The sequence below is a fragment of the Echeneis naucrates genome, chromosome 14, assembly GCF_900963305.1.
Source record: "Echeneis naucrates chromosome 14, fEcheNa1.1, whole genome shotgun sequence".
Taxonomy (NCBI): Eukaryota; Metazoa; Chordata; class Actinopteri; order Carangiformes; family Echeneidae; genus Echeneis; species Echeneis naucrates.
The window spans coordinates 9,729,554-9,755,030 of record NC_042524.1 but is presented as its reverse complement, the minus strand read 5'-3'; the positions used below and the strand labels follow the sequence as shown (position 1 = coordinate 9,755,030).

The following is a 25,477-nucleotide window of genomic DNA, read 5'->3' as shown; positions in this document are numbered from 1 at the left end:
CAAGCCAAATGTGTTCAACAGCCCACGAATTGATTATTTGACTTCTTCCCTCTTGAAATATTTCATTGCATTGCCACTGACAATGCGGTCCAAATGTGATAAGCAGTATACTGTATAGCGATATCCAGCAGTACAAAAAAGATAAATGTTATGTGTTTGAAGGTATTTTTAATGTGATTAACATAAAGTCAACCTGATGCTTCTTTTATTAAATTTTATAAAAAGATAACACTTGTACCGTCCTTCAAAAAGATTCGCTTTTCATTTATGGAGCTGAAGATGCATAAATATTGGATCACAGTAATTTGGCCAGTAGCACATGCTGTCACAAGCCCAAGTACAACAGCATAAATTACTATAATTATATGTGTCCTGAGAAAATTATGTAATTACTGCCAAGACTCTATCTCTGTACCGCAGTAATTCTGACAAAGCTGACACATGACAGTCATTTTGGGATTACTGACTGTGCTGAGTAGAGCTACAGTGACTTCACAGTCTGGTTTGTGTGTGTGCATGTGCTTAACACACTAAAGGAGCTGTGGGTGGCTGAATGAAGAATGAAGAGGGATCTGGTTTGACATACTTTATTTATTTTAAAGCAAACCAATTATCTAAACTCATCGAAACTCCTTCACAGCGGTGGTGTGTACAGTTACTTTACTTTGAGAGGCAGGGATGAAAAACAAAAATCCTCAGATTAACTGTTCCTGTCAGTGGAACACCCACTTGCTGGGTATTGATGTAAAGCATTCTGGGAAGTGTAGGAAAACACTAACAAAAGGAGGCTGGGCTGTGACACAAAGTTACGGTGCTATGCATTGTATCACGCCTGCTGTTGGTCAAAAACTGATATGGTTTAAAGGTAATGCAGACAGGGAAACATTACATCCATATGTGATTCTGGAAAGATTTTGCCTGCAGAGATTTGCACCAATTCATCCACAGGAGCATAAGTGAAGTCAGACACCGATGTTGGGTGATAAGTATTTGGCTCAAAGTCTGTATAACAATTCTCCCTGAACGTGCTGCACTGAGTTGAGTTCACGTTACTTTTTGGACCTGGCTTCATGCATGATGGCATTGTTATGTTTTCACAGAGTCTCTCTGAAGATTATTGTGTACAAGATTATTTAGCACTTTCAATTTGCATTGGTGCGCATATGACACATGTATATGTAAATGTATCCAAATGTTTCGTGTAATGATAACATTTACTGCGCTGGAGCAGTTGACATATTTTATCAGTAGGACTTAATGAAATGAAACTTGAAAAGATTTTTTGTTGGAGCCATCATCAGGTCAAAATGTGATTTTGGACAGTTAACGACCAAATACCTGCAACCCCTAAGAACATGATAAACATTATACTTGTCAAAGGAGCTGATTTATCAGCAGTTTATCTACCACTTTCCAAAAACCTCCGTGGTGAATTTCTGAAATAACATCAATTTACTTGACCTGCCATGTTTCTCCAAATTAATGGATTTAGATAAACCATGCAAGAACACGTTGAACTATCTTTAAAATGCTCTGTTCAGAAAATAGGCTCATTATAGGTTGACTTTTTCGAGATCTGAGCTTTTCAAAGGACATCCACAGATGTACTGGGCTTTGGTTGGGGTGTCTCTGTCGCTGATACATTACCTCACTCAGGAATCAGCACGATATCAATTACAGGGATCCCTCACATATCCCAGGAAAAATGTGTTTTCCTTTTCAACAAAAAGAGTAGTAATGACAACTTGTCTTTTAAATGGAGAAAGACAGCGTGAAACTGCCATTTATCATCAAAACAGACAACAATATGTTTCTGTTCTCACAGATGAGAACAGCCAGCGATCGCCCAGTAGTTACAGCTCAACCATATGGGGAATATACAGACGGGGTGTATTTGATCAAATAACAAATGCCATACAAATGTCTCTGCAAATGTTAAGCTCCTGCTTACTTTTTGGCAACAGAGACACGTTGTGATCAGCAGTGAATCTGTAGCAAATCCCACAACAAACAAGCCAACATGCTTAACACTGGCCTGCGCTCTCCCCATAGAGACTCCAAAAGAAAACTGAAGTCAACATTGACATGATATTGTTATCTTTATTTGGCTGCATCGGTTTGCAACTGCCACTCCCCAGACACATCCTCACGGCTGGAGCGGGAAAGTGTGGTTTGGAGAAATATGGGCCGCTATCACACAGCAGCTATTTGGAAAAGAACCAGAAAGCCTCTCTTCTGCTTGTGGTTTCTTCTCTCACTAAGTGAAGAAGGTCCCGCTCCATCTCTCTCTATTCCCCCAGTTGCTCTCAGGGACACTAGACATTAATGCTGGGGAGAATTATTATTTTTCCATTTCAAGGTCTACTCAAAAAAGGGAAAAAGACATCCACACCTGCCCAGACGCATGCATCTACTCCTGACTCTATTCTTGTCCACTCTTTTCTCTCAGTTTGTCATGGCTCTTATCCTCCCTCAGCTGCGCTCCCCACAGTCTCTGCTTTTCATTTCTTCCTCATACCTTCCCATGTCGGACCGTCTCCCTCTGGTCCTTGTGTGTGTGCAGGCTGGACTGCTGGCTGTGCAGAATTAGAAGGTGAGGCTGAAAATGGATTAAGGAGCCAGAATCCAGGGAGTCCAGTAATGGGAGGCCTGGCTGTGCTGGCTGCTGCTTCTGGCCATCAGCTGAGGCCAATTATGTGAAGGGGACACATCTGGCGTGGTCTGGCCCAGCACGGCCTCATAGGAGCAGCTGTCTGGTCATAGTGTGGTCAAGTAGTTATTTAAGCCATTATTCAACAAAAATTAATTAATCAGCAACCATTTTAAGAATTGATTATACCTCGTAGGAAAGAATATTGCACAATATCGAAGAATGGGAACATTTTTGCAGCTTCTTGGGTACGAGGATTGGATTGTTACATTAATATTTTTTCTATTAATAATTGTGATTTTATACATTTCTTGAGTATGATAATGAAGGCCCTTCATCGAGGACAAATCAGTTTTTGATTTATTTACAAAGAGCATTCAGTAGTAATGTGAGTTTGGCAAAGAAATTACATTTTATTAAAATTTGAAATTACTGAATTACCAGACAGTTACTGAGCCCACTAAGATCCAAGTGGTTCAACTAGTTTTATGGATGATTGGCATCAATATCAGAGGGTTGTGAAATATCACTTACAGCTGACTTGTTGGTGCAGAGACGGATTTTGTGTGGGAGGCATAAAAACAAGTGGCTGCTGTTAACCAGAAAGATGATTTCAGAAGAAAAAAAAAACTTACAAATGATATATGTTGAATAGAAGTGCAAAAGATGATCGAGCATAGGTTCTGCAGCAGCTTTTATACATATAAACTGCTGCAGGTGATGAGTGATGATACGTTCGTGTTGGTTGAGTCCATATGAAAGATGCACAGTGAACTCCAGACACAGAGGAGAGAAGTTTTGAAATGGCTCTGATTGTTTCCATGTTTGTAGTTGTATTGCTGTATGAAGAGCAAGTTGAGGGGGCGGCGTGGGTCAATGTGGAGGCGTTTGATACATAACAGAACCATCAGTTGTCCAATTTTGGTAAGAACACGACTATCCAGACCAACGAATGGGGGGTTAAGTGTTCACAAATCATGTTTGCAACATGATTTATTGGACACTTTTGGCCATGCAATTTAATGTGACCAATATGTGCAGGGGTTGAATGGCCTTCACTGTAAAAAATGGTACATCTCAATTGGTATACCCTTATCGGTAGAATTAACATTGACTTGGGAAATTATCACCTTTGTAACATCTCACAAATGACCACTGAATAAAGAGTGCCACCTTTTTCTTTCTGGGCTCTTCCAGTCACTCAAGTGAAGACTCCTGGTCAGGAACTGTGGAGTAATTTTACTGACTTTGGCTTCTTAGTATCCAATTGTCATTTTGCTGTGTAAATGTGTTTTTAGTTGTGGTGGGGGAACCTCTAATCCTTCATGCCACACATCCAACACATCACACCTCCCACTGGACCAACTAACCATCTTGATTTTAGAAACTGATAGATATTCACATACAGCTATGCAAATCATTTTTCATTCTTCTCTTTCATCTTCTACCGCTTTTCCATTTCCGGGTCGTAGGCCGTGCTGGAGCCAATCCCAGCTCACACTGTGCAAGGGTGGGGTTTACCCTGGACAGGTCACCAGTCCGCCACAGGGCCAACACACAGAGACAGACAGAGACCAACAACTGCTCACACTCACACACAGACTTACAGTCACCAGTTACCCCAAACATGATGTCTTTGGATGGTGGGAGGAAACCAGAGTGACTGGAGGAACCCTACGCAGGCACAAGGAGAAACTCCACACAGAATGGACCCCTGCCAGGAATCTAACCCACATCCGCCAATCATTTTATTTGTGTGTATTTGTCTGTTAACAATGAGAAAAAAAACTCCTTAATGTAACCAAGTTAAGTGTCATCAACTCTGGAGGAGCACATTAACTAATTAAGGCCATAAGGCGACTACAGTTATCTTACATCTGTCTTATATGCCCATAAAGTATAATCTAAGATACTAGTAAAGACCCAGCCGTTCTCAGAGTAATGCAGTTGAATAGTTTCACTGTGAAAACTAGTTTTTCATTCTCACAGAGGCGCATGGTTCACCTGACTGTTTGGTGTCAAATGAAAACATAGTGACAGAGGAACAGACACCAGAACATCTTTCATGATGACTCCTTCATGATGACAAGACTCTGGGATGTTGCAAACACAACCCAGAAATAGCATCACAATAATCCTCTGTACGCATACGCCATAACCTACATCCTTTTGCCTCCTGTTTTTTGCACCAATTTAAAAAAAAGTGTGTCTTTTAGTGACTTTAGGCAAATTCAGATCATCACCTGGTGGTTTTAGCGTTTTGTTTTTGTGTACAGACACAGACAGTCCTACTGCTTTGGTTTTCATATCACATATCCAGTCAAGAAAACACAGCAGCACTATTTGACTCATCCATTACTGAACAGTGAATTAAATAAATCCCCTTCCTACTGACTTTGACCCCTTCCTCATTTTGCTTCTCTCTGTGGGGCCAAAAGGAGAGCATGTGGTCTGGTGGGGAGCTCGAGGGGAAAATATCCTCTGGACCGTTGGCAGGTGCCGGACAGAGAGCTGCGCAGCAGACACACTCCATGTGTGAAAATAAATACTACTGCAAACAAGAAAGCCAGCGGGAAAGCCCATTTAATGATTCAAGACTCAGTGCAAGGCTGCATTAGTTTAAATCAATCACAGAGGCAACACATTTTATTCTTACAGAAAGGAAAAGTAGAAACAAATGAATGAAAATGTAATATAAAAAAAAAAATATTTGAGATAAAAAGTATTGGACAGCAAAAAGCATTTCTTATTTGGGACTGAAAGGGAAACTAGAAAAACAGAGAAAAAAAATGTAACTTTCACATTGACGATAAAAATATTACATAGAAAGAGAAATTTTGTCAATGAACTTGGCCATTTTGATGTCCCGTTTGGACAGTCCTCCACAGTCGTGTGTAGTCAGTGTAATCTGGACCTGTGAGGACACACAAGTATTGTTCACTGTCACTAAACAGTCACAGGTCAAAGAGAAGGATCCCAAATTAGTTAATTAGGCAGATTGACTGACCTTAGCTCTGTGCTTAAGATATAAACATGGACAGATAATAACCTTATCAATTTTAAAAACAAAGCACATACTTACAAATCTGTTGTATTTTTATTTGCCTTGATACTTATGAATTGACTTACACTCAGTTGTCAGTTTATTGTGAACACCAAACTAAAAGATATGCAATTTAATAATATAATCTTTAATGCAAATTCTAATGTTCAGTTTCTGTCAAAAACAGCATGAGAGCAGAGTTGATTCTGGTGCTAAGTTTGAAGGCTGTCTTTTGGGGGACTGGGTTGATGTTGGTAATAAGCTGGCAACTTTTGGGTGAATTATGATGAACGATCGCATATGATGGATCATTTTTAGTTGCACCTACTCAGATTTGACTGAGCCAATGAGGCTTCTCCCTGGAGAGCAATTCCAGCTGAGAAGATAACTGCTATAAACTCACATTTTAATACTGACGGCCGCAAAAACCAAACAGAGCATGAATGAGTATTAATAGAATATTAGCAGGAGCTCGATATACAGCATCTATTTTGTCGAGGCTGAAGCGCAGTCATTGTGGGATTTATGTGTAAGTGTCTGGTGGAAAGTGCTGTGGGGCCCAGAGACCTGTAGCACCATTCTGCAGCCACTTTAATAAAGAGTGGATTAGGAGCAGCATTCCTGTCAGAGCGGCCCGGTCCACCACACAGTAACTCAGTGGCTACAGCCTAATGCTGAGAGATTTTCAGGGACTGGGATTGTCATATCAACCATTACTTTATTTCTGAGGCAGGGAGAGTGAGAGCGTGTGTGAATGTCAGGGTTGTGAGGGCTTCGTAGCGAGGAGGAGTAGAGATATTTGCAGAGCTTTTCACAAGAAAAACGATGGGATTACAGTGTGAAGCTACTGCCTTTTTTTTTTCCTCTAACTAATGAAGTGTTTTAGGCTTTTTTAGCGGAGAGCTCTGCAGCACCAGTGAGGATTGTTTGACATGAAAAAAAAAAATAAAAAATCAGACTTTATCCAGTGTTGATTGATCTTGGGGTGGCTGTAATTTGTTATAAACTAACCATGGCACTGTCAATATGGCAGTAACTCAAACAAGCAGTCATGATAACACTGCTTGAGTTTACAAGCTGTTATTTCTGTAATGGATACCAAACAAACAGAGCACTGTAAGTGAAACCTCAATCATTATTACAAAGTGTGATTTAAACCATAATGTGGACACAGTAATTACCTTATTATAAACATTGAACCATTCTGGATGATGGTTCATCTTCTCTGCCTGGAGAGCCACTCGAGACATGAAGCCAAAAGCCTAGTTAGGAAGAAACAATCAGCTGTCAGTCAAACACAGTGCGGGAGGTGGATTTTTCTGCAGAGTAAAGCTATTAGCATAAAACAGTTTCTTGGTACATTTCATGGTTCGCCCCACTGACATGGTGTGGGCAACACTTTGGAAATACCTCTCAGCATAATGCAGTGCAGTTCAACATCACCAGATATGAGGCTGAATCTACGTCACCGTATCTGAATTTTGGACGTTCAAGTTTAAGATTTAGGCTTTGAATTGAAGCTAGGACGACCTTGTAACCTGGTGCCACTTAGAGTTTAAGTTAATATTTTTTTTTATGATGTAATAATTCTTTTATCTTTCATTTCCAAAACTGGGTTAGGGTTAGTTCCACATTTAGATATCTCTACCTAACTGCTCATCATATAACCACCTCAGCCAGCTGCACTCTAACTTGCTGTGATACACCTCACACACACACACACACACACACACACACACACACACACACACAATATGAATCAATATCTAAACTTTACCAATTTTTTCCCAATTTAAGAACACAACCATTTCTCAAAAACATGCATCTATGTTGTTCTATAGTTGAAGCAGCCACAGGACGTGTTATAGATGTTTATAACTGTATCATAATTTATTACACTCAAGTGAGCCTAAGTTTCTGAGAATGTGACCACACAAGCAAGAAGAGAATGAAAACGATAAAATAAAAAAAAAAAAAAAAAAAAAATACTCATAAAACATTACATCATACAACATCATTTCTTCTCTAAAAGTAAATTGGAAGTGAACACATAAATTAAAAATTACACAATCACAGCAAATGGCACTGTTCCCAAATACGTTAAATACTTCATTCTACTTATTTCTAGTCAGGCCTGAGTCATTAACAAATAGCAAAACATGTACAGCAGCAGACACAGAGCAGAAGGAGCAATGCTGCCATCTGAGGCGCAGAGAGGCACATATAGAAAACCCTCATGAAGGCATGTGTGCATACATCCACATAAGGAGCTCTTCATATTTCAAGTCGGGCATGTGGCTCCCTCCAATCACAGGCCATCCAGGGAGTGATTATGGTTATTCTAATTATCTACAAAGAGAAGAGTGAAATCCCTCGTCATGCCCACAGTCAGAAGAGGGAAAAAAAAAAAAAAAAATCAGGTAGACCTATTTAAGAGCAATTTCCCACTGCAATCTCAATTAAGCCCGTAAATACTTCCTCTCTGCCTAATTAAATCAACTGAAACGCCATTGTTTACAGGCTATGGTTATGGTCTCGTCCACCACCTGACATGACGAAACAGAATTACTCTCTTAGAGGAAATTGCATTTAGCCTTTTTAGTGTGTTGTAACCAATTTCTGAGACGTCCTGTTTGGTGCCTGTGTAGTGCGACACGTGTAACACGATCGGCAGCTTGATCAAATTGGTTATCAAGGAAACCGTCTCCTGATCAATTTAAGTAATTGGCATATTCCTGCAACTTGACCCCACTGGCACCAATTTGGAGACCGAGGCAGTCTGCTTTTTCTCAGCTCTCATTGGCTTTAATGGAGATGGTTAAGGAGCCTGTCATGTCAGGTGTTGTCCAAACATGTCCTCTCTCTCTCTCTCCATCTCTCGCTCTTCCTCCCAGGATCAGGCCCAGGCTAATCTGCTGCCGAGTTACATTGAGTGACAGGTAAAAGGATTCTGTGTGAACACTTAAGGGTTCATGCATTTCAAAACTGGTGGCGTTCCTGGGTTGATCAGGCAGCTGTTTTCAGTGGAAAAGCTCTGAAATCCCCCCCACTGTACACAACCTGCTCAGCACTAAACAGCGCACACGCACGCACACACGCACACACATTGAGTAGTCAGTGGAAAGTTCAATAATTTGACAAGAGCATTTCTAAACAGCAGAAATTCTTCCTCCTGGCTTGGTGGAGAGAAAAAAAATAAATAAAGATTATTGAATTTGCATCCACACACATCAAACTGCACATAAACAACCCACTGGATGTGTTAAAAAGAAACTGTTCACCGGAGATGATATGTCAATAAATATTTAATTTCATGGCCAAATATGATGATTCTAGTTATTCAATGTTTGCTGATTGCAGCCTCAGCTCAAGATTGTAAGAAAGTACAGTTGCAATTTCACTGGAACAATTTCATATAAGAATAGCTGGAGCCAAACGGGCTCCTGTCCTTGATCAACATGTGTGCAGAAGAGGTGTACATTCCTCTTTAAAAACAGGGAAGTTCCCTTTCAACACTAACCGTCTGCCAAGTGGGTCGCAGCACTGTGAAGCAAAACGATCACACTAGCACTGTTGTAGATCTGACATTATGATGGCTCTGGAACTGGAAACATCTGTGTGATGCATTTCCACACATTTCCAAACTTGGCAAAGGAAGGATCTCAAAGCCTGGACCAATAATTGGTCACTTCACTTCAGTTTTAATTCAAGAAGTATATTTTTCTTCCAATGTCAGCTCATGGTATGATGCAGCTCACTATTGATTGAAAACAAATGGTGAATTAGTATCCAAATAAGTGTGTTTCTTATTTACATTTTGAATTAATACAGTTGACAGTGAACCAGCTATAGATCATACTCATCAGAGCTTCAATGTGCCATACAATATGAAAGCTCCACCATTTTTTTTTTTTTTTTTTTTAATCAACAAAAGTGGCATACAAAAATGACATGTTCCCATTTAGAGTTCATTGATGTGCAATCAAACCACAGAAGAAGCTTTGATGAGGAAGAGATGAGAATGTGAAAGAGAAGATGACAAGTTCGGTGTGTATGCAACGCAAACCCTGAGAAAAGACTACATGTCTGAGGAAGACAGAAATGTGGATAAAAGGCTCGGTCAGCCATAATCTCCCTGTAAAAATGAATTGGAGTTGAATGTCTGAAAACACCTGGAATCCTGAAAATCATGCCCCAGAACAGCCAGCTCTCACAGACGGTGGTCCCTTGGGGGCAGTAAGCAGAGCAGCGGGACACAATACGGGCAAAGTGGCCGTGCTACGCCTGTCTGTCACCTGTAGGTCATCTCTACACCCACCACTTGGGCCAAGCAAGAAAATAAAACCAATGCTCAACTCCCAGCTGAGGTCTTATGTCAACAGAGGTCAAGGACTCTCCTTCACAAAGCGCTTTGTTTACCATGTTTGCATTGCACGGGCCACACTTCTCGAGTCAACAGGTCAGCCGGCCAGTCGGCTATCCGTCCTCTCAGCCGGCCAACCAGCTCTTCTTTCCAACCGGCCAAACAAGCTGTAGCCGTCAGAGTCAAATAATTTGACATGACATTATCCAGGCTCCCCATCTCAAATAATCAGAAACACCCGAAGGTAGACCCCCACTGTGCCCCCTTTCCCCACACACCCGCTTTTGAGGAGTGATTTTGGTGCTATTACGGCATGATTGTCATACAACACTGCATGAGACAATTTGACGTCGGAGCAGAGTGGTGTTCTCTTGTGGCCGCGGGCTGGAATACAGGACTCAGTTTCAAACACATGTGTCTGTTATTTACAGATCGGTTTTCCACTGCCGCGTGGTCCAGGGGCTTAGAAACGCCTGCTCTGCCTTGCCAGGACTAAGTGCATGCAGATTGTGCCTACTCTTACTAGCGGCTGACTGACACACACATGAACACTTATGTTATGTACCAATGCACGTATGCAAACCTCCTCAGCCTGCACACAAGTATCCGCCAACACGCACAACAAGACAGGGCAGTCTCCTCCATTACACACCGCTATGACTACCCGATGATTACCCTGCAAGCCCCATCATCACCCGCGTCAGTGTCGGCCCCCTGGAAAACCTTCACATGTCCGCAGTGAAAGGCAAGAACGCTGTGAATTGTACAGTGGTGCTACTGATGATGATGACCACACCTCTTATGTCTCATTTCTCTTCATTCCCAAACGGCTCTTCACAAGCTTCCATCTGGCCGCACAAGGCTGTCTGCTTGGTTGACATGTGACTTGCAGCAAAATATGGAATAATTATGAAGCAGAGCTGCCAAGTGCTGAGGTTCTCTCGTGTAGCAGAGGGAGTTCAGCGGGGCATGAGCAACATTAGAGGAATTAATCCTCTGAAATTAACCTTCTTTAAGTTGAGAAACACAGACGAGCTTCAATTTGACATGTTCCGCTTTGCCGCAAAACTCTTTTAAACACCGAAATCATGTACGACAAATGTTCGCCGTGTCAGCTCCTCTTTATGTACAGAGTGTCGTGTACTGTCGAAGCACGGCGTTCAGGCCAACTCATTCAAACTCCCGCATTAACTGCTGGGTTACCAGCAAAAGGCTTAAAAAGACACTGGGACTATCAAAGGGCACCTGACGTCAGGGCCATCTTATCTTACCCTTAGACTCATAGCGAGATTGGACTACCACCTCTGCTTGGGTGCCACACCTCGCTGCCTCCCTCCAGCCATTTCCACAAGATGATATGAATGCAGGATGCCTCCAGTTCCCATGCAAAGTCACATTTTGGAGACAAATGCGGGAACACAATACTGCTGAGCCAGTTAATCTGCCTCTTGCTCTCAGTTATGGATATGATGAGTGTGCAGACGTGTGTGCAGTTTTTGCAGATTACAGTGTTTTGCGGCGTTTCATTTTTTTAACAGTTGCAAACATTTTCATGCAAGAAATTTACCAACCCGTATTTCCAATTTTTGTATTTTTGTAAGGTGACACTGTTTTATTTACACACCCAACAGCTCAACTCTTTATCCACAGTAGCTTCTGTTAAACTCTAAAAACAACATACAAAAAAATATAACAGAATGGTTAGTTAGGTAGAGCTGATTAGTTTCACTACAGACATCCAACCAACCAACAACCAAAACCAAATTGGTCAAAGTATCGTTTGAGCCATTGCCACTTCCTATTTATACTTACCTAACCCTACACCTAAATGATCAAGACCAATATAGAGAAGGTGGCCCATGTCAGCAAAAATATTAACGCTCAAGGTTGGGTGTTAGTGAGTGTGTGTGTGTGTGTGTGTGTGTGAGAGAGACACAGGAAGGAGGTTGGGTCAGAGAGTTTTGGTTTACCCAGGGGCTCACTTTTAGTTGTAGGACAACTTATTCAACACAAGCAGAGCAAGGCCCATAACGAGAGGCAGAGATTTGGTGAGGAGGGAGCCCCCGACTGACTATAAAAAAGGGGGATAAGCCTCCGCGAAGGAAGCGGAGGGAGCAGAGGGAGCTGTTTGAACACAGCATCACTCTCCTCAGAGATCACAGCAGCTGCTTCGGTCTCAAAATTGGAACTTAAGTCCAGAAGCTGTGTAGACGAGGCAGCTTTTTCCGGTGCTTATAATGTGGTTATTGTCTGTGGTGAACCGCAACTTTGGTGTATTGTTTGTCTCAAGTTTGCATCATATTCTTGTTTCTTCTTGCAATATTTTTCACATGACTATGACTATGAATGTTGTAAATCTCAAGTCACTTGCTATTTGAATCATGTCAGCAAACATTTTGACACCAAATAGCTTTTTAGAAAACCTCAAAACTGTTTCTAAAGCAGCTGTGAGTTTTACTGCATCATGGCACCAGTGTATTACATTTTTGTGCTCATTTGGAGGTTAACTGTGTCCAACAAACATCCCGTCCTTTAAATATTTGGAGACCTGATTGCTGACCGTTCAAATGTGAGTTTCAATATACATTTTTTTGTATACATAGACATGCTGAAAGGTTAGGAGAAGATAAACGCAGAAATGGAGCCCATAATATGAAGCTGCAAATATTTACTAAATGTCCAATGAAACAATGAGTCTTGTGAATCCTTGCACCCCTACGTCATCTATAAACGCCAATTTTTCAACAACATGCAGGAAATTTGCCCAATGAGTCAGTCATTTAGTGTAGGATCAGTGAAAAACCATTATCCAAAGTGAACTCTTGAAGTTAAACCGCTTGTTGTCAGAATGACCACGTCAAACCTAAATACCCAGTTCCACTCACTAAGGGACAGCGTCACTTTCCTGTTTGACAGCTAAAGAAAGATATGCTAAGACATAAGAGCTGGCTTGTTGGAAAGCCTTAACCCAAGAGTTACTCATTTTTCAGTGTCGAATGCAGCTTTATAGTGATTTTATTTAAGGGGGGTGGTTAGGGAAAATGTTAGGTGGTTGGGGGGGGGCAATGTCGTCGTAGTCAACCTGAACTAACATAACACAACAGTTGAGTATGTGCAGCTCACTTCTCCTATACAAACTGCATTTTAAAGCTGGCCATTTGACTTGTGTCGCATGAATGTTTCCACTTCATCCCTTCAAATATAAAGCAGATGGTCATCTGTAAACATACATAGCATAAAGCTTGATGGATAAACAATATCAGTGTCTGTAACTTAAAAACATGCACAATTCTAACCAAACTGTACTGTATTAAAGACGCACACACTGATGTTTCCATATATGATTGCAGGGATTCTCACTGACCAAAACGACTCCAGTTGGAGGATTTCACCATTCAAACCCGATTAAATAGGCCGGACTTGACAAGGAAAATAACTCACATTTACTTCTCAGACTGCTGCCACTAACAACGCACAGTGTACCCACATGCCGCAGATAAATTACTGCGCCGGTTACGGCAGCATCATAACACTTTCCACTTGCCGTAATCAAAGAAAAATAAACTTGAAAAAAGTGAGTCCAGCTGTCATGTTCTTCATTTGCAGCTATGAGTGGCCCTGCATCTCAAGTATTCGGCTCCACTGCCAGACTGTCACAGTGGATTTACTTTGTTTAAGGTGCAGTTCTACTACCCTCTAGAGAGCAACAGAGGAAGTGTTTCAACTCGCAGTAAACGGGATTTGCTATTCTCATTATAAACTCTCAGGGATCTGATTTCCCATCACTCGCAGATAAGTGGCGCATGGAAATCAGCCAGCATGTCGCTCCTCATCTCCTTTCTCCGCTGCTAAAAGCCCTTTAAAAACAGCCATGAAAAACCAGCGAGGGAGTTTCTAAAAATGCATGAGAGAATTGGGGAGAATTGGCTGGAGAGAGAATAAAAGACAGTGAGAAAGAAAGACAGAGAGACAGACGAGGAGAGTTGCCAACATGTAAAATTGGAACAACGTGAGCTCATTCCCCAATAACATGGGGCACAGAATAGAAATGAGAGACAGGCAAAGACAGAGAGACAGGGATGTGGAGAGGAGGGTGGCAACGGGAACAAGAAAAAGCAAAGCATATCTACCAGAAGAAATGATGGGGTTGTTAGTGGTTTGTGAACCAGATGAAACATTTTAACCAATTTGATTGTTTGTGAAAGAAATCATTCTGATCGAAACCTCAATTGCTGCCAACTGGCTGCCTGGTGTGTCTCAGGGTAATGCAGCCTGACGTGTCGGGGTAAGAGGAGAGGCTTTAGAGCCAGGAGGAGCAGATGGGGGAGGTCGGCGCTCACTACCCGACTTCAAACGCGGGGAAGTGTAAAAACAGACTATTTTAGGGGCTAAAACAACTAACGACAGGATTAGAGGAAGTCCGCTAAGTGGCCTTGAGATGTTGCAGTTTACTTTGCCTCAATACAAGACGGAGGGAAAGTAGCAAGCTGTCTTCCAGTGCTCTGCCAAAAAACATTTCTTTAAGCTTTTCTTTTGCCCCCCCAGAAGAGTTTGAACTGGTGTCAGGGTTGGAGGGTTAGGGTGCCACAAAGGACACAATATCTGATACTGCTGAGAACCCTGACTCATCCAGATTTGATTAACCCCACCGCCTGGTACAACAAGCACATTAAATTAAACAGTTATTAGTGTTTTCTGTACTTCTTTTATTCAAGATCCAGAAGAATGATCTCAACAACACAAACTACGCACTCGTGTGTGTGTGTGTGTGGGAACACCCATCTGGCTGCTGACTTTCTTTTTTCTTCGGGAGCTTTCAAATCATATCACACAGTTTTATCAGCTGGCTGTTTGTGTTTGAGAACTGCTACATATGACCACTTGATACCATATGGCCAAAATGTGTGCAAGGGTCACAATAACAACTGAGTAGTTTCCATTTGCTGCCGAGGGACAAGGGATACAATCAGAAGCAGCAGAAAAACTCAGTAAACCTTGAGTTCAGAACGTTTTACAAAAACATACGACTTAACAAGCTTTTACTTAAGTTCACAATGTTGTCAAGACACAAATCATCAAGACAGAATACAGTATCTTTGCTAGTAAAATTTAATTGCTTTCCTCCCTCCATCTATTTTTTTAGCACACCTCATATTCTTTCCCCTTTTTTTGGTTTCAATAATTCATGCATAATGTTCCCGGTATCACAAAAATGCTCATAATAGGCAAAGAATCCTAAAAATACTTTAAGAAAGGGCACAGATTACACGCTGCACAGTCTTGAGAGACAAAAGGGGCTGAAGGGGCCGACATTACCTAAATAATCCTGATACGAAGTGGGCTCGGCACTCTGCTGACTAAAATTTTTCTGTAAAGTAAGAATTTGGCATTGAAAGATTGTTTAGATTCACAGTCTTTTCAGTTAAACATCTGATTAAACATTTCCTTTTATAAATCATATCTTTGTTTGGTTTAGAGTGTTTTATTTGGGCAAACTTCTCGATCGCCTGCTTGTGTTGAGACAATCTTAAATAACAAAGCACCGATGAATTTGCCGTGTTTTGTGAAATAGGAACATTTTTACATCAGGGTCTGACAAACAGGAAATTGATTTAAAGGATGGTGTAGAGTGTCTAATTATTTAATCAATATGTGAGCACAAAGGAAACTTGTTTTGTGGAAGTTGGTGTCACTATTCAGTTTTTGTTCAAGTGTGAAACACTTCCTGTATTTTTATACTTTGAACACATTTTTTAAAATGTGTTGTTTAGGAACATGGGTAGTGCAACATTTATATTTGGTTTACCTTTTCTACAGTAAGGGCACACATTTTTAACATTTTTATTTATATACATGAGTGAATTAACTTTGTCATTATATCAACAACACAATGAAATTTGGTGTCATGTAATCCAATCCAGTTTCATTACCAAAAAAATTTTATATGCACTGAAAACCTGTCAAAAGGACTCAAAGTATGAGATTTATAAATCTGTAAATTTGGCATTGGTTCTTTAATATAGCTACTCCAATGGCATTGTTGCATTTTGAATTGGTTATCATTTATGTGAACATCACAAGAAATAAAAAATCTTTTGTCCTCACTTTTAATCGCAACATAAAGTTTCACATGCAGTAACAGTTTTCAGTATCCTCATTTTCCTCATTGTTTATGTAAAGCATCCGGTATGCTCTAAGTAAGTGGCTGATCATGCGCAATCATAACAGTGAGGAGGAATAAACGTTTCTCTCATAAATGAAAAGCTCTTCGTAGTCATTAAAGTTTTTCTTTGCATGAAAGAACAAAAGGATCCAGGAACCAAAAGAAGCGAGTGAAAGCAGAGAAGAACCTGCCCTGTGCTACACCTGCAACCCATCAGCATATAAACACAAGAATTTGTGTGTTTCCGATGGTTGGCGAGCTGGCCGTGCTTCTGGTGGTCTACAGCCTGATCCCCATCAAACAAACCCAGCCAACGTACAATAGCCCCCTGAAGACCGCAGCAGATCACAGACCCAGAAATATTTGAACCACTACACAAACTTAAAAAAATAAATAAATAAAATGTAAAAAAAATGACAGTTTCACCATACAGTCAACCAGCCTTCTGGAATAACAAACTACAAAGACTGAAGCAGATGTCAGTTGCCTGTCTGTGTGTGTTCTGTGTCTGTGAGAAAAAATGATGTACACAGCCCAACCAGCTGCACAGATCTCGACTTTTGAGATTATCTCTACTTATCTCTATACTACTTATCTCAATAATTTGAACATGGATGTTCTTAAATTGTGTATGAAGGGAAGAGAAATCATATAAATCATATACATAAAGATACCTGTATATATGTATATATATACTGGCCAAACTGTTGGCTGTGTGTAAGTCAAATTCAAGAGTGAACTCAAAACAAAACCAAATCAGCTGATGTTTGAATCTCAGTTTGCATCACAAAAATAATAAGTACATCGGCACAAACAACTGTGCACAGACCTGATTAAAGGTTTTAAAGTGAAGCTCTTTGAAGATGGCATCACGGTCCTCCGCCTCCATCCAGCCGTTGGCCCTGAGCTCCATCACCAGCGCCTCCCGGTCTGTGGGGGAGAGCCAGTGGGAGTCTGATGACTGGAGACAAGCACACAGAAGGACACTGTGCATCACTAAGTTGTTTTGTCATCACAACAGTTGCTATGAGTTTATTTCTTTGGCTTGCAATCACATTGACTATTGAATTGGCTTCAGATATAAATGTTGTTTTTTTTTTATGTATTTATTTATTTTTTTACATCCTTTTATCACTGCAGCTAGAATTTAAATTGACTGAGCTCTACATGATGAGAGGTTTTTGGTCCTGGTTTATTTTTTGTTTCTTTTAACCAGAAGTGACTGAAGGTGCTGTCAGTATTAGATCACAGCTTTGAAGTGAACTGGTGTTTACACTGAGTCCACCAGATGGCAGGCCAGTACCAAACATGGTGTAATAATAAAGCTACCATTCAGAGGTTACATTCATGTTTACCTGAAATAATTAATGACTGCCAACTCTGCACAATGCACACTTAATAAAAAAAAACAAAACAAAAAAACACACACTAAACTTAATTATTCCTTAATAAATTCACCAAATTCACAAATGGGAATTTGTCAAACAAAGTGAATTAAATGCCAAAATAATGACATCTATTGACTGCATTTAAAAAGTTCGTTTCAGCAGTCCAGTTCTCACCCTGATATCAAAATACTCAACTTGACAATTAATTGAAATCTATAACTATAACTGTAACTGTAACTTCTGGGCTGGAGGAGCAATGGCTATTCACAAATGTTACATTTCTAGTAGCTGCTGTCAGACACCAATGAAACACGTCAAACTATTTACGAATGAAAGAATGCTTGCACCGGAACTGGAAAGTGTTAAATGTTGTGAAATTGACGGCTCCGCTCAGCAGCTACACGTGTAAACCTCAAATTTGGACTTTTTTGAAACGGAGTTTGGCGTCTTCGATCCGAGCGGGACCTCGCCTGCCCTCAGGTCAGGTGTCGGCTGAGGAGATGAGACCGGGACCTGCTGAGCCTGCACACGGATAACCTGCTTATGAAGGCTGGGGCCAAATGGCTGACTCACCATGTTGGACGAGCTGCTGGCGGAGAGCGGAGGCCGCAACAGAGCGCGGAGCGCCGAGCCGAGCGCCCCCCGGCTAAACATTAACCCGAACATTACTGCCGCTTTGTCCGCCGTCTGTCCCCCTCTGTCCCCGGCCTGTCGCCTCACACTTCACCTTAGCTGTTCATCTCACTGCCTGAGTTAAAATCCCCAACTGCACTGACACACAGGCAGTGATCATGGACACACAAATGAAATGAATCATATGCAGAAGAGTATTACTGCTGCAAGTACTCCTCCTGAAAGTGTGATATGACATGAATGCCATGTCATGTAGGTCACCTGAACCAAGTGACAGTTTATTGTTTGCACTGTTGTGTTATGAATTATGGCGGAAAATGTATCATTGAAAGCAGACAAAAACTTTGACTTGTGTAATATAGTCAACAGAAAACTATTATTACATTTATTATAAATCACAATGGTTCAAATAATTATCATCAAACACTTAAAATTTCAGCAAATTAGCAACTGTTCTCAAACAATGTTTACATTAAGTGAATAACGGCATATTTGTGGGTGTGTTTTCAGTCTTGATGCTCATGCTCTTGTCCAGGTATAAGCCAGCGGATGCTGTCTGTCCGCAGGATGGCGTACAGAGTGAAGCTTGTGATGAAGAGGATGGAGAAGACCAGCAGCCAGTCAATGGTCTTCACAGGGATGCTGGGCAGGGGGCCCAGGCGGTCTGCGTCTGTCACATTCCTGTCAGGACCAGCTTCGAAGCCTGGAACAGACGGAGTTTCTTAAGGAACACAGCAGCATTGAAAAAGTGTGGGGACTGATTAAATGAAACACCAGCATCCGAATTGTTTCCATTTACTTTGTACCTGTCTGGTTTGCGATGAAGGAGGTGAGTGTATCCAGTGTCCTGTCTGTGTGGTTGAAGCGAGCCATGGGCTTGGCCCCGTGAAACAGAAGGATGTTTGGCACTGCCACAGTCCCAAACCTTGTGGAGAGGCTGATGGAAGATATGGACATATAGATGACAAATGGTTCACTTTTAAAATATTTACCAGAGCTGCTGGTCTGGTCCAAACACAGAACTTAAACTTTTACAAAGGTGTTAAAGATGGTGCTTTTGTAGATGTGGTTAGAATGGACTCTGCTACTATTTAAAAACATGAGGTGTATTACAAATATTTTATTTCTCATTTTCACAGAAAAAATTATAATGATGTGATGGAATTTGCTGGAATTTGTAGAGAACACACGTTCCTTTACATATGAAGAATACGAATACTCCTTTGCCATACTCTGACTTTGATATCATTTCAAATAATGATTCAGTCTAATGTATAAAATAATACCACTTGAAATACCTTTGTAAGCTTATTATAAGCATTCTGACACATCTGCAGGGCTCTAAAATATTTTAAATGACTGAATAAATTTATTTTAAAAGCTTATGAAGCAGAAAGGTTGAGCTTTTGGTTAACACAAAATTATCCATTTCAAAATCCTCCACCTGCTGTGCTGTGAGGCATCTAGTGCTAGGAAGTGCATGCTAGGAAAGACTCTGGGCAGAGCGTTGAAGTGAGGGGCCAGGCTGGCTGAGAACTGGCACCACGTGGTGAAGAACAGCACCACAGAGCACTCTGTGCTGTTGGCATTGAGGAACTCCATCAGGTCCTTAGAGAAATGAAGAGCAGGGACAGGCATTTAGGAATCAGTTTAGATTTTCCTTGAGAGACAAACAAACAGTGAGACTCAGGCAGCAGCATGAATACCTGTGAAGCGTTAAGGACATGCACTGCGAAACTGTCCATTCCTGTAATGTTCCTCTTATCACAGTTCACCTTGTACGTCTTGGCAGTCTCTGTGGCGTTCTGCTCTTCAGTTAGTGCACCATCAGCATGTACTATGTCAAGAGTAACCTGAAGGTAAACACCCAAAGAGAAGGAGGCTGCTGGTACTGATATCTTGTGTTTATTTTATCTCAGTATGAACATAAAAACATGGAAACATAAACCAAAATAAGGCTCAAAGAAAAATGCCACTAATCTTACTTAAGATATTCAGTTTACTTTTCTAACCCTAACTACCACCACTCTTTGAGCTTTCTATTCCTATAGTTACCAACCTGCTGTGACAGATCAGAGCTTGTTTCCCCTGGTGTCATTTCATTAGCAGCAGGAACTGGAGAACCACACTGGAAACTGTTTTCATCACACGGCGGGGAGAAGCCTGACTGGAAGTCTTTCACATTTTTGGGGAAGAGGGACTCGATGTCAGATGGATCAATGGGGGTTTCAGTGCCCATCAAAGCATCTGCAATCTCAGCTGTCTTGAACTGCCGCTTTGGCAGAGATTCCACGTCATCTGAGTCCACAAACTTGGGACGGTTCTCCAAGTTAGAGCTGACATCATCTTCCAGCATGAGCTCCAGCAACTCTTCATTGTCTGGAAAAAAGGAAATCACAATACATGCTGAGCTTGGCACGTATGACAATTCTCTTGTAGCTGCCTTTCCTCTTAGCCTTTTGATAGTAAAGGCGTGCTATGCAAAATAACCTTGAAGACAATTTGCCTGAAAAGTGCATCTTATTTCAAATAACAACCTAATTTCTATACCACAATGCGACACTCAACTGGGTCACTCAACAATTAGCTCGCATATGTTCAATCACAAGCAACTAAGATAAATCTATTTAGAAGAACTCAACAATTAGTTGAGTGACCCAAAAGTACAAAATATTTGTATTTCGGGGGAAGTGATGCTATTAAAGACAGATGTACTCAAAAAGGTCCAGCCTCATCCCATACCTCTGAATTACAAAAACTAAATAAATTAAAGTGACCAAATGAAAATGAAATGGCAATTCTTTCTGATAATCAGGCTTCAAGCTCAATTAATCATTTGCATATATTCAATCGGTAGTTCCTAAGATAAACCCTTTTAGAAGAAGGGGAAAAAAAATTGTTAATGAATATTATGAGGTGTAAAATTAGTTTCTGGACCAGAAAATGTAAAAAAAAAAAAAAAAAAGCCAAACACACACTTTTCTAGTGTAAGGCAACAAATGCCAAATGTTTTGGTTTGTTCAATCAAATGTCAGTAAACCAAATATACCCAGTTTACAGACAAAGTGAAAAAATCCTAAATCACCCTCAACTACATTCAGGAGACGATTAACAAAACACCAACCAAACACCAACCGCAAGATTAAATGGTTTAGTAAGTTTTACTTGAAAAAACACTTCAATGACAATTAGAGTACCAAAATATTAGCATTTTCAGTCGACCAACAAATCAATGAATTGACTAATGCTCTCGGTTTAATAGTATAAACACTTGGGAGCAGTGATTCACAGCTAGTTTGAGCCAGTTTGGATGGTGAAAATGAGCGAATTACAACATTTGGCATAATCTAGCTCTGCGGAGCTAACCGTGCAGGCTGTCGGTGTTTAGCTAGCTCTGCGGAGCTAACCGTGCAGGCTGTCGGTGTTTAGCTAGCTCTGCGGAGCTAACCGTGCAGGATGTCGGTGTTTAGCTAGCTCTGCGGAGCTAACCGTGCAGGATGTCGGTGTTTAGCTAGCTCTGCGGAGCTAACCGTGCAGGCTGTCGGTCTCTCACCTTCTGCTGTGGCGGACGAAGACCCCAAAACGCCTAAATTATGCAACACAGATAATGAAAAACAGGACACGTACAGCTTGATCAATACGCCCCTCATGTTTTGTTTTAAGCACCGGGCCACAAAAATATGACCGGTTATCAAGACATGTTGCTAAGAAAACAGGAACCAATGTACACGTTCTGGCGGAAGAAAATAAACGCTGCACATCCAACTTCCGGTGGCTGAACTGGACACTTTTTTTTTACACACTTTTACACTTTTTTTTTTACACACACACACTTTTATGTGTGTGTCTGTGAGTGAGCTGTCATAAAGAGATGAGATATGAGTAGTTTTAAAATGTAATTAGACCCTTCCTGACCTTCACTGTTTCATAAAGGAAAAGCAGCCATAAAAATATTGATTTGAGGCTGTCTAATACTTTAAAACAAACACACAAACATACACGCCTTCTCAATTTGCCCCTCTTTCTGATAAAGAATAATAATCATTCAAAATGCAGGCTGATATTCTCAGTTCATTGCACACAGGCAGTCTCTTCCTCCCCTCCGGTCTCACAGAGGCCCACCCCTTTACGGATGGGTGTAAACACATGGAGTGACGTGTCAGAGCTCCCGGGGCAGGGCCAAGCATTTCTTAGTAAGTGAAACTTACTGACATCTTCGCAAGAGGAGAAATGGCGGAGCCAGTGCTTCAGCTGGATCAAGAAAAACTAAGCTGTTCGATCTGTCTGGACCTCCTAAAGGAGCCGGTGACTATTCCCTGTGGCCACAGCTACTGTATGAACTGTATCAAAACCTACTGGGATGATGCCGATGACAATAAAACCCACAGCTGCCCGCAGTGCAGGCAGACTTTCACACCGAGGCCACCCCTGGTGAAAAACACCATGTTTGCAGAGTTGGTGGAGGAACTGAAGAAAGTTGGACTTCAAGTTGCTACACCTGATCATTCCTACGCTGGACCTGGAGACGTTGCCTGTGATTTCTGCACTGGAAGGAAGCGGAAAGCACTCAAGTCCTGTCTCATGTGTTTGGCCTCTTACTGTGAGCAGCACCTTCAGCCTCACTTCAATGTACCTCCATTAAAGAAGCACACGCTGGTTGAGGCCTCTTCAAAGTTTCAGGAGAACATTTGTTCTCGCCACAATGAGGTAATGAAGATTTACTGCCGCACTGATCAGCGGCGGATCTGTTATCTCTGCTCCATGGATGAACATAAGTACCATGACACAGTCACAGCTGCAGCAGAAAGGGCTGACAAGCAAGTGGAACTCGGGATGAGTCGCCAAAGAATCCAACGGAGGATACAGTCCTTAAAGAAAGATGTTGCGGTGCTTCAAGATCAGATAGAGGCCACGATTCACTCTGCTGATAGAGCTGTTCATGACAGCGAGAAGATCTTCACAGACCTGATTCGTCTAACTGAAAAAAGAATGTCTGAGGTGATGGAACAGATCAGATCCGAAGAGAGAAAAGAGGTGAGCCGACTCAAAGATCTTGAGGAGAAGTTGCAGCAGGAATTGACTGAGTTGAGGAGGAAAGATGGTGGACTGGCAAAGCTCTCGAAGACGGAGGATGACCTCCACTTTTTAAGCAACTACCCATCTCTAGCACATTTTAGTGAACCAAAAAATGTACCCAGTGCCAATGAACAATCTAAACCTCATTTTGAGGATGTGATAGCAGCTGTGACAAATACCAGAGCTAAATTGCAGGCTGTTCTGAGTGAAGAGTGGCAAAAGGTCTCACTGAAAAATACTGGCGTCAATGTTGTACCACAGCATCAAGAGCCCAAAAACAGAGCTGAGTTTTTCAAATATGCTCGTCATATCACTTTGGATCCAATCACTGCAAATCCATTTTTGTTAATCTCTAACAAAAACAGGAAGGTAACACTGATGCCTATACAGCAGGTTTTTTGGCTTCACCAAGACCAATTCATGAAGTGGTGGCAAGTTCTGAGCACAGAGGGTCTGACAGGACGTTGTTACTGGGAGGTGAAGTGGAGGGGTGAAGCTGTAATAGCCGTTTCATACAGAAGTATCAGAAGACAAGGGACCAGGAGAGATTGCACGTTTGGAAGCAATGATAAATCATGGGCATTAGAATGCTACAGCGATAGATACGAATTCAAACACAACAATATATCCACCCCACTCTCCGGCCCCACGTCCTCCAGAATAGGAGTGTACCTGGATCACAGCGAAGGTACACTGTGTTTCTACAGTATCACTAGACCCATGACTCTCCTCATCACTGTCAAGACCACGTTCACTCAGCCTCTGTATCCTGGATTCTGGCTTCCAAGCACCGTTGGAGACAGTGCTGAGCTGTGTGAGCTCAGGTCATGATGTTGGATTTGTGGAGCCTTTCAGAGCTGAAGAAGGTCCTGAAATGTGATGGCTTTGTGATTTAACAAAAGGACAGAATTTGTCCCTTTCATCTGCATACAGTGAGGATTATTCTACCTGGCAATTTGACATTTAGTTTGGAAAGAGTTTGGATTTTACAAATCTTGTCATTATATTCTGAATCTAATGTATCTAATTGACTAATATATATCTATTACCATATTATATAACTGTATATCATATCGTATATCATTGTAGTTTTAAATTCTATCCATATGTTTTTGTTTGAATATTTGATCACTATATTGATATTCATCTGATTAGAGAGAAAAGTATAAGTATAATACATTGTCAATAAAAAGCTGAATAAAGTTTAGATTTAAAGATATACGGTGTATGGTGTCAATTGTATAATAACGAAAACCAAAATCCTTATATCATAAGGATAGCGTAGGATATGTAGGCTAACATGCTTTTAATCCTGTGAAACCATTTTTTGTAAAGTTTGTGAGTGTGAACGCACAAACTTTTAGTTAATGAGTTAATGAGTAAGTATCCTATCAGTCCACAAACAACGTCTCTATTTTAAAACACTGTGCACTAACAAAATGTTTCTGCACTCTCACGTACCCATATAGATGGGTGTAAAGTCCATGTGGTGACACAACAGAGCTGAAAAGTCCACAAACGCAACAGGAAGTGAAACCTACTGACCTCCTTTGATTAGCAACTGTGTAAAAGACCAGAAATAAACTGCAGGGTATTCCGAGTGAAGCGGGGAAAACTATCTGAAGGACAGCGGCTGAAATGGAAGCTTTACCACTGCAAAGGCTATTTTGAGATATTCACACAAAATCATATTGGGTTCAAATACAGCACACGCACTTTTGTAATTGTATGACAGGCAATGAAAAGCAACACTGGTGAGTGTGCTCCAAGTATTTCCAAGTCACCTATAAAGATTCCTTGAAAGGTGGCAAGTCCTTAGTAAAGAAGGTCTGACAGGACTTCCTGGGATGTAAAGTGGACAAGGATGGTTTATATAGTGGATACATACAAATATATCAGCAGAGGAGAGACCATGATGGAGTGTGGCTTTGGATAGAAAGAAACATTTGGGGCATTGAAATCAATATTATAACTCGATATCACTGCATAACTCAGGTTTTTAAGATATTTTTAAGAAGAGATGAATGATGGAAGTTAAATAACCTGTCAGACACAATATGGATGCTACATTTTGAAACACTGACAGTTTTGGAAAAGTAAAAAAAATAAAGATGAACTGTTTCTTTTGCTTTCAGATTTATTACACAACTTTTGAACATTC

At 41.1% G+C, this 25,477-nt stretch overlaps 3 protein-coding genes across 4 annotated transcripts; 1 reads left to right on the top strand and 2 right to left on the bottom strand.

Annotated features, from left to right (window-relative positions):
* Window positions 1-5,215: 5,215 nt before the first annotated feature.
* LOC115054200 (pterin-4-alpha-carbinolamine dehydratase 2) lies at window positions 5,216-18,342 on the bottom strand. Of its 2 annotated transcripts, none has more exons than XM_029519283.1 (4): window positions 18,181-18,342; window positions 17,049-17,180; window positions 6,875-6,955; window positions 5,216-5,564 (listed from the first exon to the last, which is right to left on the bottom strand). In XM_029519283.1, exons 1-4 carry the CDS (start codon window positions 18,271-18,273, stop codon window positions 5,469-5,471), a joined length of 402 nt encoding a protein of 133 aa, XP_029375143.1. In that variant the 5' UTR covers window positions 18,274-18,342; the 3' UTR covers window positions 5,216-5,468. The 2 variants fall into 2 exon arrangements, with proteins under 2 accessions (XP_029375143.1, XP_029375144.1); XM_029519284.1 differs by having other exon boundaries at window positions 17,049-17,149; window positions 18,181-18,314.
* A 201-nt stretch (window positions 18,343-18,543) lies between these two features.
* On the bottom strand, window positions 18,544-21,965 carry txndc15 (thioredoxin domain containing 15). Its single transcript, XM_029519282.1, has 6 exons — window positions 21,794-21,965; window positions 20,300-20,619; window positions 19,947-20,093; window positions 19,685-19,848; window positions 19,047-19,177; window positions 18,544-18,943 (listed from the first exon to the last, which is right to left on the bottom strand). The coding sequence occupies exons 1-6, from the start codon at window positions 21,888-21,890 to the stop codon at window positions 18,747-18,749; spliced, it is 1,056 nt and encodes a 351-aa protein (XP_029375142.1). The 5' UTR covers window positions 21,891-21,965; the 3' UTR covers window positions 18,544-18,746.
* A 463-nt stretch (window positions 21,966-22,428) lies between these two features.
* Window positions 22,429-24,535, top strand: LOC115053967 (E3 ubiquitin/ISG15 ligase TRIM25-like). The gene has a single exon (XM_029518882.1). It carries the CDS (start codon window positions 22,471-22,473, stop codon window positions 24,145-24,147), a length of 1,677 nt encoding a protein of 558 aa, XP_029374742.1. The 5' UTR covers window positions 22,429-22,470; the 3' UTR covers window positions 24,148-24,535.
* Window positions 24,536-25,477: the final 942 nt, after the last annotated feature.

Excerpts from the sequence above, each read along its gene's own strand:
- LOC115054200 (XM_029519283.1), bottom strand. The coding sequence starts at position 18,273 with ATGTTCGGGTTAATGTTTAGCCGGGGGGCGCTCGGCTCGGCGCTCCGC. Across the intron at positions 17,181-18,180 it reads CCAGCAGCTCGTCCAACATG|TCATCAGACTCCCACTGGCT; the intron begins GTGAGTCAGCCA and ends GCTTGTCTCCAG. Across the intron at positions 5,565-6,874 it reads GGTTCAATGTTTATAATAAG|GTCCAGATTACACTGACTAC; the intron begins GTAATTACTGTG and ends GTGTCCTCACAG.
- txndc15 (XM_029519282.1), bottom strand. The coding sequence starts at position 21,890 with ATGAGGGGCGTATTGATCAAGCTGTACGTGTCCTGTTTTTCATTATCT. Across the intron at positions 20,620-21,793 it reads TTCGTCCGCCACAGCAGAAG|ACAATGAAGAGTTGCTGGAG; the intron begins GTGAGAGACCGA and ends CCTTTTTTCCAG. Across the intron at positions 19,849-19,946 it reads ATGTCCTTAACGCTTCACAG|GACCTGATGGAGTTCCTCAA; the intron begins GTATTCATGCTG and ends CATTTCTCTAAG.
- LOC115053967 (XM_029518882.1), top strand. The coding sequence starts at position 22,471 with ATGGCGGAGCCAGTGCTTCAGCTGGATCAAGAAAAACTAAGCTGTTCG.